The 16723-nt window shown below is 37.8% G+C and overlaps 1 protein-coding gene across 1 annotated transcript in view; it reads right to left on the bottom strand.

Moving 5' to 3' along the window:
* Window positions 1–502: 502 nt before the first annotated feature.
* The window catches only part of kndc1 (kinase non-catalytic C-lobe domain containing 1), a 39721-nt gene continuing 23500 nt past the window's right edge, over window positions 503–16723 (bottom strand). Inside the window, 14 exon segments of the mRNA XM_088013207.1 lie at window positions 503–2814; window positions 5044–5201; window positions 5384–5443; window positions 6234–6356; window positions 7936–8089; window positions 8598–8680; window positions 8829–9035; window positions 10316–10474; window positions 11112–11259; window positions 11326–11436; window positions 12304–12488; window positions 13426–13523; window positions 13614–13710; window positions 16157–16512. Coding sequence (XP_087869333.1) covers window positions 2586–2814; window positions 5044–5201; window positions 5384–5443; window positions 6234–6356; window positions 7936–8089; window positions 8598–8680; window positions 8829–9035; window positions 10316–10474; window positions 11112–11259; window positions 11326–11436; window positions 12304–12488; window positions 13426–13523; window positions 13614–13710; window positions 16157–16512 — 2168 coding nt within the window. The 3' untranslated portion in view covers window positions 503–2585.

The raw sequence follows: 16723 nt of genomic DNA, 5'->3' as shown, positions 1-16723 counted from the left end.
ATTCAAAAGTACAATCATTTTTGGTCCAGTCAAAGACCACATCATAAGACCACATTCGGCTAACAGCAACAGTCTTCAGTGTGGAGTTTGTGTGGTATACTGAGGGAATAAGGCTTAAAGTTATCTTTTTTCACAGAAGTTATAAAAAGTTATTCAAATTGACGTTTTTTTTTTTTAATGAAAACATGTCGACTGTTTCTTCAGGCATACAGGAACGTTGAATGCGTTCTAGTGAATTTGCTGTTCGTTTTTAGCTTTTAACCTCTGACGCTTTGGGAACGTACGTTATTTGGAAACATTAGCATTCTTTTGGAAGTCTCACAATTAATCGTCTTACTACACACAAACACTGAACTTCACAGTTAAGCATGCTGATATAAGATGCTTAAGACAACTTAAAATCTCAAAGCCATGATAATCATGTGTTTTATTTAAGTGATAGTAAAACTCCTTACTGACTGCCCTTGGCATGAAGGGAAGAAAAAGATTAGAATGAAGTGAATTACAAATATTAAGAGAATATTTAATCAGCAAAAATCTGCAGTAGCAGGTCAAACTTTCAAAACCAGAAGTTAGAAAATCTGCCACAAAACAGTTGGATGAGTAAAACTACAAGGAATTCATTACACAGAAAATTAATGTATGATTGAAAACCTTGCAACTTATCCAGTTTATAATATGAATGCATGTTGACCCACATGAAACAACAGAATGTGATTCATTTAAAACTTGCACTGGAATAAAATAGCAAAAAGTCATGCATTACTGTATACATCATTGCACAAAACAGTTTTAATGTTAAGTAGCTCAACAGATAATTTACTGTGGAAAATGTGAAAGACTGCTGAAAAAAAATAACATTTCCATCTAAAGCTCATAAATGTATAACACAGAAACACAACTGCTGAAATTGTGCTTTAGCTGAGTCAGTCCCAAGCAAAGAATCACGTTGTTACATTACTGCATGTGCAAGTTGTGATTTTTAGGCACCTATATCATTTCGATGGACATGCATTTCACATGTTCAGGCCACAAACGATTATAGATTAGAGAAAACATACCAAACAAATTAAATACATTATACAAAAAATATGCATCAGCTAAGAAAAAAAAATCATCACAAAAAAACATTGTTTAAGTTTGTTGAAGGAACAAAATGCAAACAAAAAATATATCCATCCGTCGTCTATCCTCACTTATCCTTGCAGGGTCACAGGGTGTGTGGTAACTCTGTACTGATCATTTGGTTTGACCTGGACGAGTCGCAACTCCATCACAGGACACACTCACACACACACACACACACACACACACACCTACCTAATATCAATTTAGAGAGACCAATAACACTAATAATTATGTGGACTGTGGATGGAAGCAGGAGTACCTGGAGAGAAATACAAGCCTGCACAGGAGAACATGCAAAAAGACGCCAGGCTGGGATCTGATCCCAGCAACAGATCAACCTGAAAACAAACAAAAACATAAATCAAAATGAATTTTAAAAATATGACATGAGTTTGAGTTTTGATTTAAGTTTGCCTAGAAGTTTATTTACAAATTTCTTCTGTTTTTGCTTTTCCACCATAACTAAAAGTTTCAGAAAAGTAATAATGTTAGACAAAGATAAGCAAAAATACTTTCAAAATGCATCTTTTTAAATGATTATTTAATTTACTGGGGACAAAAATCTATTCAAACTGAAATGTTAATGCCTCTAAACCCTATAACTGGTTGCAGCACCTTTGGCCACAACTTCCATCAAGGAATTTTGAAACATGAAAACTGCAGAGGAATTTTATCCAGCTCTTGGTTACAAAACTGATATAATTTAGTTTGAGCAGGAACAGTCTGTTTACATCCCGACAGATTCAGATCTGAACTAGTTCAAATTTCTTCATTATTCATTATAGGCACTGCAATTTATTAAAATTAATTAATTAATTTTTATCCATAAGCAATATTTAACACAAAACGCAATGTTTTACAATTGCAATAAATACTGTTAAGTAATTGAATCAATAGATATAAACAGCTTATATTATGATGTTGTACAGATCTAGTAGGATCTAAATGAAGGTTTCACATTGTACATTATCCACTTTTTTCAGTTCAGAAGTGTTCAACCTCTCTCTGTGTCACACTTTACAGTCACTGTATTTTAGTGGAAACATATTTAAAAGTCAAGCACTTTAAATGCTGTTGTCTGATAACTTTTGGATGGATGAGATAAAAGGCGATTTCAGCAATTTTGCTTGTTATCTCAAATTTCTTTGGATCAGGGCATGCTGCATTGGTTTTAGAGATATTTCAGCCTACTTCATGCTGTCACACTGGTTCTATTTAAATAATACATGGGACAATTAATTAGACAATTAAAAAGCAGTTTTTGGTATGTCAGATAATTCTGTCTGACATTTGAATTTGTTTGATCATCTGAAACATGTGACTGAGACAAGGAAGCAAAAACAGAAGATGTCTGTAAGGGAGCAAATACTTTTCCACAGCACTGCAGCGTAATAAGTCTGGACGCAGGGCAATGTCCTGGATTTGAAGTTCATCTCTAAAATGAGGCAAAGCAGGCTTCACTGGAAAGTAGCTTTCACCCTCCTCAGCGTGTCGTGGATCCTCCGTGTCTGACGCTCGCTGGACCGTTGAAAGTTGGCATCGCTGTCAGCGGCCAGCAGGTGGATGTCCGTCGTGGCGAACCGGGCGATCCGGCGGCGCAGGTAGGCCTGAAGGTCCTGGTCTGGGCTGTATGGGTACACAACCTCCTGGAAGGCATGGACCTGACTCACAACCTTTGCGATGTTCCTGAAACCACAAGAACCAAAGAGAAGTTTAAGGAAACGCAGAAAGCAAGAAACAAGCACAGAGGAGATACATTTTCTATCTGCTTTTCTTCTTCTTAATCTCATCAGATTTGACCTGATTTTTTTGGAGCGAGCTGGAAAAACCCAGAATCTATGGTAACCAGCTGTTTTTTCTCCTGACTTCATCATCTGGCTACACACGGTCACCTCTCAGCATCTGGCCACAAACCTTTTTCCAATCAACCCCTCCTCCCACAGGCGCCATCTGCAGCAACACTGGCACCCCAACAAACTACCCAGATTCAACAGCTGTGCCGTCGCCATCCCAGCCCCACTTGTTCTGACCTCAGCATCTGGTCAGCCATATTGGAGTGGAGAAGAAGGACACAGGAAAATATGTCCTTTTTGTGAGTTGGCCGACTTTGTCATAAACTGATTTGCAGAAAAAGAGGGAGGGAAGGCCAGTTCTCATGTAATGATACTAACTGTTCACATTTTGTGCCACTGCGGCGATATATGAGAGGATTAGTTTTCCGCCTGGATACATGTTACATAGCAACCGGACGCGTAGTTGTGCAAGTTTAAGCAGAAATCTCACAGCAGGTTGGATAATTTTCCCACTTTAGTGCCATCATCTACATTTAGTGTTTCTGGACTGTATCAGCTGCTAATGCAGAGCATGAACATAAAACTTGAGCCTCATAGTTTCTACATATGTAACACAACTCACAGACAGGCGGCCATATGAAATCTGTTTACTGTTGTCACACATATGTTATGTCAGGAATTTTATTCAAAAGTTAAATTTGTACATACAGACCGACACATTTTTTGGTATATTTTTAAGATTTAGGTTTATAGCTAATGGAAACCCAAATTAAAGTTTCTCAGAACATTGTAATATTCCATCCATCCATCCATTTTCTTTACACCCTTGTCCCTCAGTGGGGTCGGGACATTATAATATTGCATAAGATAAATAAAACTGGATTTTTAATACACAAATAACAGGCAGCAGTATGGACAGTATGTGCATCCAGTACTTGGTTTGTGCTCCTTTTGCATGAATTTCTGCAACGTGGCATGGAGCCGTTCAGTCTGCGCCTCTGCTCAGGTTTTAAGGAAGCCAAAACCAGCAGATGACCTGATTCCCCAAATGATCACTGAATGGAATATTTCTATACAGGACCTCAAGCAACTTGGATTTTATTTCTTCATTATGAGGCCTAAATGAAAATAATCAACTTTAATCTGATATATCTATTGCTTGTGAAACATTTCTTGCCACAGTTTTTCCTTCCACTAAACTTTTCAATAAAAGTTTAGTGGAATTAATTGAAAAGTTAATTAAAATTTATTTAATTAAAATTAAATAAACTTTTCAATGATTTCATTATCTAACCTAACTTACTGAGATATAGCTACGCATTTAATTTTATTCATAATAACAATAACTCTCCTAAGCTTTGTAAGAAGTCTAATGTAATTTCAACATCTCGTTTAGAGATGTTTAGAGTTTAAAATTAGGTTAGTTATGTCTGTTTTTTTGCTCCTGTGTTTGGGACAGTTGTCCTGCTGATCACAAAGTTCCTCATGTTTAACTCTATAATGCTAAGCACAAATGCCGCGCTGAAATCCCGTTTAGTTGTTTTACAAACATGCTGAAGGCCATAAATCTCTACATTGTTGCTCCTTGTTCAAAAGTCTTGCATTTTATTCAGAAGGAATTTTGCAAACCTAAATTCTGATGCAACATTGTTCTTTAGAGAGCAGAGACTTTTTCCAAACAAATTTTATTTTTTTAGTATTTTCCTAATTATATCTCAGTAAGTTAGATTAGATAATGAAATCATTGAAACATTTATTTAACTTTAATTTAAAAATTAAAAAGACTAGGTCACAAAAGGTCAATGCTGTTCAGAGAGGGCTGTATTCAAGCCTACTATTGAAAAGTTTAGTGGAAGGAAAAACTGGTTCATAATTCCATCATGACCTTTAACATCCAACTGAAGCTTATTGAGTCTAAGATGAAGCTCTTGGGTTTTTGTGCAAGTTTCCAATTCTGGTTTTTGACATTGAGTGACCTAATCATGTGTTTTTTTCCCGTTGTTTCCATTTTTTTATTGAACCACTAAACCGGTAAACACTAAACAGCCCAATCTTGCCTGAATAAAACTGAAAAACCTTTGAGTTTCTGTGTAGATGACATTTTTCTGCATCCAAAGCGCACCTGAGTTTGGTCCATTTATAAGCCCCAGTGGTTAGTGTGAATGCACCGATCTCCAGCTGCTGTACATGCATAGCCAGGATGTGAACGGACGGCAGTGTGGGCCTCGTCCTCTTCTGCTCTGCTCCAATCAGACACAGGTCATCGCTCTTCAGAAACACCTGCAGTTTAACGTAGAACAGATTCAGGACTGACAAACAGGACAGTGTTGGATCTTTTAGAAACTGTGGTATTCTGGATGCGCTGTAAACTCTGAAACTCTCCTGCTCAAAGGGGTTTGTTCCTGTGTATTTATTGTCTTGCAGCGACTCAGACCCTAAACTTTCTCAGATTTACACATTACCTGAACGGCTCGCAGCTCCTCCAGGATCTCATAGACTTTGGAAGCCAGGTGTTTCCAAGCCTGCCAGCAACAAGTGGATGTTACTCTTTAGAGCATCACTAACGTAAAAGTATATTATACCAAACACTTCACACAAGATATGTGCTGGTTTCTGTTATTAGGGTAAACTAAAGCTTTAACATGACATTGCAGTGATTTAAAGTACTTTGAATTAAATGCCAGAGAAGGTCTAGGAGTTAAGAGTTTTTTGTATCTGGTGAGAGCAAAGTAACAACATCCTCCATAATTTGCAGCACACTTACTGTCAGCTGGCTGAAAGAAGGTTACAGTACTTTTCCTTCACTTACAAGACAGACTAATTTGTCTATTTTGAAACAAAATATGGAAATGGAAAGAAAATGAGTGAAACTCAAGACTTGTATTCAGGTATTAACAGGTTCATTTAGGTTTTATGCATATATGTATATTGTGAAAATATTGTTTTAGCAGCAAAGGGAGTAGTTTTAATGTTTCTGTTTTAAGAGCATTTTGGTCTATTGTAGAGTTAATGCTGTTATAATACCAGTTGTCAGGGAACCTAATATCTTTTAGAAAAAATATGGAAATTTGCTTCATTATTTCAGCATTGCTATGTTTTCATTGTGAGATTTTTTAATTACTTTTCATACCTACATTTCCCCTCTCTGAGCTCACTCTGTCTACATCTTATTTGAATTCATTAATGCTAATTTCTCATTTGTGAAACTAATTAAATACCATCCAAGCTCAATCACAGCAGAAAAAAAATGCTTAGCTCGAGGGCAGCAGGCTTATTAGACAAAGTTAGAAGTTTGTGAGAGTGAAGCCTTACTGGTAATTGCCTGACAGTCATATTCTCCAGACCTCCAAGAACTTGCATGGCTGTAGCAAAGTTCCTCATTTCATAGCAATACTTTCCAATCCATAGATACCTGGTCAGCAAGGCAGCTTGGGTCTGGAAGACAGCAGAGTGTGCAGTGAAGAAAAAAAATAACAAATAAAAATTTGGAAAATAAATCCACGTTTTGTCACATTACCACTGTAAACACCAGTGTAGTTTAGGAGGATTTCATGCCATGGAATATGACACACAGTTTTTCAAAAATAACTAATGAAAACTGTGGTGTAAATTTATATTCTCTGGAGCTACAGAAGCAAAACCACAACTCTCAAATCCTCTCAGACACTCATGCATTATCTGGAGTTACTGCAGCCATTAACTTTATGCTCTCTCTGTATTTTTCTCTTCATGGTAGACACACATGGCCCTGGATGTCTGGAGGGGGCCATCAGCTGAACTATTGCTGCCAATAATTTCCTTTTCTCTTTCTCACTGAGCCAGGTTCTGCTGGAGGTTTCTTATGCATGCTCCGAGTAAAGGATTGCTGCAAGTCAGTGTCTTGATGCATCGGCTGGGTTTCCTCAGACAGAAATCATCCGAATGACGGATCGATGCATTGTCTTATAACTAGGATCAAATTGGAAATGACAATTAGATTGAATTAACTATATTTCTGTTTATTAATTGATGTGGGACATTTGTTATGAATCGACACTTGAACATGTTTGGATTTAAACTTTTTCATTGTTGTTGTAATGCTTAAGTATTGTTCTCCCTGACTGGATGGTTTAGGTGGATAACCATGTCTGTAAAGGTTTGCAAGCAGTTTTACACTCTTTCCCTTTTGGATGATGGAAAGTGTTCAAAGGATGGGATGTTGCTCTGCAACCTAACTTTATCCTTGACCCATGCCTTGGTCCTCCACAGTTGATAGGACTGTTGCCTTGCAGCAAGAAGGTCTTTCTGCATGGAGCTTAGGTGTTCTCCATGAACATGCGTGGGTTTCCTCCCACTGTCCAGAATCAGAGCTGTTATTTGGTCTCTCTACGTTTCCTCAGGTGGCTGTTTGTCCTCTATGTTTGTGTGTTGCCATGTAATGGTCTGGCAACCCGTCCAGGGTGTCGCCGCCTCAATGACCGCTGAAGGACAACAGGGAATGGAAGAAGGCTGGATGGATTTATTTCCCTTCTACTTCATTTTTATACACAACTTTGTGTTTGTCTGTTACATAAAATCTAACAAAAACAAACAGGTTTTTGATGCTAATGTGTCAAATGTGGGAAAAGATCAAGAGGAACTCTTCTTTTTGTGAGTCACTATAGAAGGAGAAATGCAAAAACAATATCTATATGTTGAAATCGTAATATTAAATCTCATCTTGAATACGTTTCTGTCAAATCAAATAATGGATATTAGCAGATATGCACCTTGAAACTCTTCAGACTAACATGGCTTCAGTGGAACCAGCTGAACTGTCGGGGTAATTTAGGAGGATGTCAGCATGTAAAGTATAGTTCTTGTCAGAAGATGTTGAACAGTATCAGTGACTTGTCAGCCTGTGAAGTGATTTCCTTCAGAAATCTTCCAGGTTTGAGATTTCTTTCTTTGCTCCTGACACCAGAAATGACACTGAAACCACCACACACTTCTAACACACTTCCCTGTTACTTTCATCGGTTACAGCTCCTCTCACCTTTGCAGAGTCACATATGACTATCTCTGCAGAGATCCAGTTAGTGACACTCTCAGCGTATGTGAGCAGCTGCTGGAGGAAGCTGTCTGACAGGCTCCCCTCCAGTGCAAGCCCACTGCTGCCCTCTGCTGGCGGAATAAGCTGTGACACGTTCCTAGGTGGCAAAACAGATGAATATATCAGAAACTACCTCTGACACCAGAATCAAAAGAGTAGGATGGCATATAACTTTCAACTTCTGAAACTTAGAACATTTCCAGAAGTTGAAAATGTTTGTCTTTGGAAGCACAGACATGTCAAAGTTTTTTCTAGAATATTTCTGAGACTTTTCTTGCAAATTTTAAACTTTTCAGCTCAGAAACTGATTTTTTTTTTCTTGAATGTTTCAGAGATTAATCTAACAATTTCAAACATTTTTTAAAAAACTTTTGAAGCTCAGAAAATGTCCTTGTTCTTTCTAGCCATTTTCTGAGATTAATCCCAACATTTCTGAGTTTTTTGGTAGAATTTTTTTTCCGTTTTTCTATCTACAATGGCGAAAGGAAATGTTCAACCAGCAAAAGAGTTTGCTAGAGATAATCCTAAAGATAACTACTAGAGGCTCATAAGAAAAAAATAAATAAAAGGACTTTAAAATACAGCTTTTTGTTTTTCCCACTCACTTGTTTGGGCTGCAGAGTTTGTCTCTGACTCCTTGTGTTCTGGACTTCAGGAAATTAACTGGATGACATCCTTGAAAAACTTCCTGCAATGAAAGACAATTCCAACTCAAAGCTTAATCTGGTTGATACAAATCAACACCTTTCAGTGTTGTTATAGAAATATCTCCCTCTAGCGTTTGAAATGGATAACAACAACGTCTTGTGTAGAACCTGTATGGAGGCTGACCAAACCTGCTGCAGGAGCGTCAGCTGCTGGGCTATGTGCAGCGCGCTGAGCTCCTTTTGGCTGAACGGGAGTCGCTCCTCACTCTGCAGGCACACGTTGGACAAATCGTGCATCAGGGAGTCGTAGCAAGGAGCAGGCAGGGCTGCAGCAATCGAGAAGGTCTTCTCTTTAGACATGGAAGCAGAGGGCTCCACAACTCGTGAGATCCTCCACTGTAAAGTTCACAGTAGATGTGTGTTACATAAACCCCCGATTCTATTAGTTTACACACCAGTGGAAGGCCATCATGAGCAAAAAGAAGAACCGTTGTTCCCAAAGCTGCAGAAATCTTCACTAAGCTTCTCCAGATAAGAGCATCACAGATTCGCTCTGCTTCAGATACGGATTTAAAAAGAAAATCTACTGATTTATGTGCTTAAAGAGATGGGTCATAACAGAAATACAGCTGGTTCAGAAAGAATAGTTTGCTGACAGATGTACACAGAGCTCCATCTTCTTACACTACTTTTTTCTCCCCAAGTTTTTTTCCATATCGCAAAACAATTAACAGATTTTTTTCAACCTCTTGATAAAGCAACAGTAAAAAAAATATTAGAGTATTCAAAAATAATCTAGTTAAATAAACAGTTTAGCTTTCCTGTAAATCTGATTTAATACTTAGTTGTATCCTCACTGTTTATGAGAACAGCTTCTCATCTGTCAGGTTTCTGGCAGCAGATATTTTACTTACATAGTGCTTTAAGTACTTCACGATAAAAAATAAACACAAATACAATAAACACAGATAAAATACATATGTGTGCAAAATGACACTAGTAAACTAAGCCTTAAAAACAGCAACGTTAGATCAGCCTGTAAGTATTTTATTGGATTAAAATCCGAGGATTGTGTTGGACACTCCATAACATTTAGCTTGGTGTGTTTCAAAAACAATTTCTCTCCTGCTTACGCAATACGAACTCTTCAATTATAGTTTAAAAGTGATTTATGATAAATGACATGATAAATAGACTTCATACACCGTAGTAGGAGCAAATATCTGAGTCTTTACCATTTGGACTAATCTTTTCAGTTTCTTTTTACATTTTTCTGGTTTCAGTTCATATTTTTTCTGCATTTCTTTTTGTGTCTTAAATCAACTTTTTAATCAAATATCGACCAATTCACCAGCCGATTCATTCAGACGTTCGGAGGGAAGTAACCAGGGCTACATGTTTGACATTTTTTACAGAATGGATGACTTCACTGATTAAACTCCAAACTGCTATTTTTTGAAGATGCACCATTTTATCTTTTATCATTTAATTACACACAATCAACAGTGTGCATGTTCAGATAACTTAGTATGCTGTTTTTCTATGTCTCCAGTGCAGATTACAGGAAATAATTTGCTATTTAAAGTACGGTTCATCCAAGCCAGTGAAGGATCTGTGCTGTAATTCAAGTTAAAATCAAAATTAAGGAACAAAGCAGCAAAAAGCCAAACTCAGACCTTCTTGCTAAGATCCTCAGAAGATGAATGCAAACACACAGACTCCTCTTCTTCATTCAGGCTGATCAGACTTCCTGTAACCTGACCCAGCGTGGCGGAGTTTGGATGGTTGTAGAGGACGGAGAGAACAGCCTCACCTTGACTGTCAACTGGAATCACCTGTGGAAAGTTAAAGTGTAAAAACTTTAAAAATCTCTAAAGTACTGAACGTCAGCCAGGGGCAGTTCTTATATAAATCGCACTTTTTATGTTTCTCTATTTTAATAAAAGGTGTTTGTACTGGTAAAAAAAAAACACCCGCTATTTTTAAGAGTTTACAACTACAAACAGGTTTTATAATTCTTAAATAATCTCTAGGTCATGCCTCAGGCTTCTTGCCCTGAGTAAAAAGAAATCATACTGAGAACAAAGTAAAAGGATATTTAACATGATTTTTAAAAAAACATATCTACACTGACTTGTAATAATAGTTTCTATTTGTGTGTATTTTGCTGTAATTCAGCCATATTTCCTTCCAAACCTCACACTGGGTCAACATGTGAAGCTTCCAGATCCCCTTTGAATGCAAAAAGTATATTTTCTTTACAGTTTATATTAATTAGATTGGATTTAGATGAGTATTGTTCAAGTAATAACACACATCTGGTTCACATTTGTTAAAACACAATCAGTGTTACATGTGTAAGACATTAACTCTCAGGAAAAAGTAATTACTTTAGATTGCAGGGAAGGGTTAGCGGGTGTGTGTGTGTGTGTGTGTGTGTGCGTGTGTGTGTGTGTGTGTGTGTATATGTACCTCTGTATTTAGAAATGTTTCCAAAGTCTCCACAAGACTCGACTTTGGCGTGAAGTCCACTGATTTGCAGTCTGTCACCCAGATCTGCAGAAGGTCCAGACTGCGATGGAAGATCCTTTCACTGTCCCCTGACATCTCTGGCCCCTCCCTGGTTAAAACAACATGTCAAAAAGCTGCTTTTTTCTCTTGACAACAGTTACTGGATGTTTGGTACCTTGAAGCACTGATGAACTTATCCATGATGAACTGCAGTAGTTCTTCAGGAGAGCAAAAGAAACGATACGTGTACAGGAACTGTTGGATGTAGCCCTCTGCAGCAGCATTTCTGTACAGAAAAGTTCAGAAAGGAGAAGTTTGAATCTTGGTGGGAAGTGTGATTACACTAAGTTATGTTGTTCTTAAAACTGGTGGAGAGAAAAGTCGTTTCTCTCCATGTTTCTACCCTTGAGTTTCCACTTAGAGGCAAAGAGAGAGAGAAACTAATTTTCTGTGTTAGAAAATGCTTTTGTGTGTCTCAAAACTGTTAGAAAACATCTTGTTCCTCTCAGATTAGCAGAAAGCTTTCATTTCACACCACCAGCTTTTCAGTCCTTATCTGCACACGTAACTTCAAATCAGGCCTGATTGTTCTTGTGCAGCAGCCAAGCCAGAAGCGCTCTGTTTTGTTTTTTTGGTTTTATATTAGACGGAAACTCGAAACAAAACTCAAAGAGAAGAAACACGGAGTACTACTCAAATAATACTCAATACTTTTAATAATAAATAATACTTTTATCTGGTCAAGTACGACATTATTCTGGATAATTGCTGAAAATGCATCAGGGAGTCCTTAAAACATCTCTCTGTCCCTCCCTTCAAAATATAAAATAGGAACTGTAATGTTTAAATAAATGTAGATAGTCTGGTCAGGGCTGATTATGAATAAGATGCATCAGATTTTTGCTGTTGGGTAAAAAAGAGAACTTTAACTGTGTTATACATCCTTTGTTTTTTACTTGTTTGAAGAAAAAAAATGCTGTTATCCCCTCAGTGTCACTCATTGCTGTCATGAGACTGGATGAAAATTTGTGCAAAACAGTGTTAAAATATCGTATTTTTGCCCAAACTCCCTTTAAAATGAAATAAAATCTGGAGTTCTCCATCAAATACTGTCTGTGAACAAACATTGTTGGTATATTTCAGATCTCAGCACCTGGCATAAAGGTAAGCCATGAGTCCCAGAGGAGAGCCGGCCTGCAGAGTCCTCTTCCCTTTACTGCTACCAAAGCTCAGGACAGAGGGGTCCTCAGTGGACTGGAGGTTCACGGAGTGGCATCCACAGACAGCCAGAGAGGGCAGCAGAGAAACTTCCAGGCCCCATTGGTCAACGCTGAGGACCTGCAGGTACGAAACAAATGAATCATTTCAAAGCTGCTGTCACAATGTTTCTTATTTAGACATGCACAGAATCTTCACACCCAAAGAGACTTTTAACATTTTTTACATTGCAAAAACAAACTACAAAGTATTCTAATATAAATCAGACCAACACAAAGAATAATTGTTGTGCGGAAGGTAAATGATGCATCGTTTTCTGTGATATACCCGTAGAGTATTTCCTCAGATGCTCACAACCCAACCTGAGTTTAAGACAGTTTGTGCAAAATAAGCAAACATTTTTGATTATTACACAACACAAAGTACTTTTGGAAATGTATTGATTAGACAACAGTGCATTATTGTGACATAACATACGTAGATTTTTGTGGCTGTCAAAAGACAAAATCTCATCAACAAAATCGAAAACTTTTTTCAAGCTACTGAATGAAAGTACATTTAAAAACTCAAAGATATTTCCATTTTGTCAAACATCTGTCATAAACACACGTATGACACGTGTACAATTTATGTTGTATATTTACCAGTGTGCCACAGAATGAGAAGAGAATAAGTAACTTTTACTGTGATGCCGCTTGGCAACTGTTTATTTTAGTCTGTCTTGGTCTGTTCGCTGTCCAAGATGTCAAATAGTTATTAGCTGAATTAATCAGAATAAAAGAATTGGCCCATCAACGCCACTCCAAGCACTTAGCATGCCAAGGTGAGCAAACATGTCAGAAAATTAAGATGATTATACCACAGAATATTTAGGCGTGTTTAAAAAAATCCATTGTAGAGTGTGGTAGTGTTGAATGAATTAAAAGGTGATTTTGTGTTAATTACTTAAAGTAAGACGTCTTAATAAGTTACTGAAATCTTGTGCAGATACAATATAAATACTATACTACATAAATTAGGGAAAACAAAGAAAATAAATGTTAGGATCGACTAATACCTCAAGATATTTCTTCACACAATCCAAAAAGGCCACCTTGGATCTGAGTTCTTCAAGCTGTGACTTGAGTTTTGAGAGCATCAGTTTGCTTTCAGGACCTTCAGGATTCATGCACAGAAACATATTTATATTCATACTGGAAACACCAGAAGACATCTTCATAATTTATAACAATGGAGCGCACAGACCTTTGTTTTTTCTCTCATGTTGATTCTTCAGCTTTTGATAGAAATTTCTGGTTTTCTTCAGATTCCTCGTCTCAATTATCAGCTGCTGCTGCACTTCCTGTTCAAAGGAACACAGAGAATCACAGGAATGACACGACCACATGCCTTCCACTGCAAGAGGCTGTCGGCTGTTTTCCATTGTGTGCAGGGCAGCACTTTTTTATGTTTTCTCCTCACCGTGGCAACGGCTCTTTTGAAGTGTAATAAGCGAGGAGTAGCGGTAGCGGGCGGCTATTAAGGTGTACTATCAGCTCCGACACAAACTGTCTGAAAGAGCAGTAGTTCCATCAACATGGGAAAACACAAAGACTATTCATTAATATTCTTTTGCAAATGATAATAACTTCCTCTGCCAAGGGCTAAGCTCAACACATTAATATTCAGATCCGGTTAGAGGGGGATATTATGCCAATTATCTTCAAGTTCCCCACATTACCATTCTATTTACCCTAAAGCCTGACCGTGACCCATTTTTCTTTGGGAATAGAAAAATAATACCCGCACTTGATAAAATAACCTGATCAGGTGAACGGACTGAATGGAGCTTCAATATGTAGAGGAAAGTGAAAGCACATTCAGAAAGCACTGGAACTACAAGCTGCATCCAATCATAAAGCCCCCAATTTGAAGCACAAAGCCCACAAACTCGAACGTCGTTGTAGAGTGTTTTGTTTTGGTAATGTGGCTAGGCAGTAATGTGACATTTCTCTGGATCATTAAAAACTGCTGCAGTCATGAAAGATAAGTTGTATTGCAGTATTAAGTAATTTTACAAAGAACACTTCATGAAATACTTACATAAAACCAACTTCATATAAAACAGATATAAAATCAGAACCAAACAGACTGAGAAACATCTGAAGGAGATTATTCACACCCCAGGCAGATTTAAATTAAAAGTGATGTCCTTTAAGTCACCAAGTGTGTTTCTGACAGGTGATAAAAAATGCAAAGGAAATGTTCTTTAAAAATAACAATCCATCACCCTAATTGTCAGAAGGAGAAGTGGTGAAACCTTTTCCTGGTGGCTTTGAATTGGCACATAGGGGAAAGTTTCTGGGGGTAGAAAACATTGACAAATTAATAATTAAATTACCAAAACTGGAAAGTTCTGGAATGTGCAGGAGGCAAAGTGACCGATACTTGGAAACACCAAAAATGTCCAAGATTTGTTGCCTTTTATCAACACAATGAACCTTTGCAGCTACCTGAAATTTAAAGTTGACCTATATTTAACTCATTCGAAAATAGCTGAAATTTATGGGGAATATTTTGCCAATACATAAATCCATACAATATTTCAGGAATTGCGTTAAAATGTCTTCAAATTTGTTATGGTGACTTACAACTATTTGTTATTAATTGTGGCAGTTATTAATATTCTCATTTCACATACTACCTTTAATTGATTTGTTTTGCAAGTTAGTTCATTCTTTGAACTGTAAATGTTTTGTTAGTTATGCTCAATTCAGCATTTAATTTTCCAGAGCATGTCGAAGTAAACATATACTGATGTGATTTGTGTTATTTAAGTAAACATCTCACATTTGAATACATAATTTGGTTGTTACTTTAAGGGATAATTCAACATGAAGGTATAAGGGAAAGACGTTAAGGACATCTTAGTTATTTTTAAAATGGGTAAGTCCCATTCTATGGCTAAAACATCTAGTCTAAAGGAAAACTATTATGCAAAATTTGGGTATAAACTGCCCCTAAATAACACCCAGACATTTTTAAAATTTAGTTAATGTTTTGTTTCAAAATCCTCCCGATTTTTAAGTCACAACCTACGGTTACTGTGCCGTTACCTGTGGTGCCAAGCCCATCCTGTTACCTAGCAAACCAAGTGCTCAGTTGGTTTTACTGCTGTATGCGCTTGGACAATGGCTGCTGGAAAAGACAAGTGTTTTGTTGTTCACTTATCATTCCGAAAACTAATTACTATATTCTTGTTGGTTGTGCAGGAGGCTACACTTCTGCTTTTCAAAGTTCAAGTTTCATGTTCAGGTTTGCTTCCATGGCACATTTCAGCATGAAGGAAGTCCAAAGAGCTTTACATCAGATATATATGGTTGTAAACTGCAAAACTGTTTGCAGACATTTTCACATGCGAGTGTAAATATGGAGTCGGGGGCGTGGCCAGCAGCAGCTTGGATGGATTTAAAGTGACAAGAGGCCCTAAGACAACTCTGAAAGGAGCTCAAACTAGGCAGAACTGAGCAGACTAAAATATCATTATCTGAACATTATTTTAAACAAAAAAATAAAAATAAAGAAGCACAACAGGTCTAATAGGTCAGCTTCAACATTTTAAATATTGACAGCTTTTATGTCATTACATAGGCATTCCTGCCAATGCAAAACGCAACATATTAAATCCTGCTTTATAATACATTTCATCTAGTTAGTATGCTTAATAAATAAATGATGCAGTCTGCTTGTTTGCTCAGACAAACTGAGAGAAGGTCAGAGATGACTCACCGCCGGCAGCATTTACTCACCTGCACTTTCACTTCCAGGCTCGGCGATCCTGTGTGCTTTCCCAGATTCAATGCATACTCAATCACCTCCTGACTAAAACAATCTTCTCCAAAGAGAGCCAGGGCCCAGGCCGGGCTGAAGCTGAGGCCTGTGCAGCCTGTCGTGGACGCGGGCGAAACGAGCCGCTCCGACACCAGAGAGTCGCTGTCCTCCATGTCCTCCGAGTGGTCAGGACTCATCTGCTCATCGTGGGCTCCCATCAGATCTTCCTCTCTCCCTGACACAAACTCGGCTTCAGAGGGGCTTTCATCGCTGCCACCCGCTGAATGACCTCCTGCTTCCATAACCCCAGACTCTGAACTGTTTGCCTTCACACCTCGAATGGTAAACAGACCAAAAAAAACAGAAAGAGAGAAGAGAAGAGGGGGTCTGAATCACATGGAAAGCAACAAGCCTGACTGGATTTGTGCAAGAACCACACAGAAAGATACCCCAGAGTGGTGCTGGGGGTATTTGTTGCTAACCCTGTCGTGGCTGCACAATGCAGCTACTGTTTGCAAAAATGACTTTTCAGGCAATTCAACCTC

Source organism: Poecilia mexicana, unplaced genomic scaffold, assembly GCF_051168715.1.
Source record: "Poecilia mexicana isolate PSO_F unplaced genomic scaffold, ASM5116871v1 scaffold_15, whole genome shotgun sequence".
Taxonomy (NCBI): domain Eukaryota; kingdom Metazoa; phylum Chordata; class Actinopteri; order Cyprinodontiformes; family Poeciliidae; genus Poecilia; species Poecilia mexicana.
The sequence above is the reverse complement of the archived record's forward strand: the minus strand, read 5'-3'. Positions and strand labels throughout refer to the sequence as shown.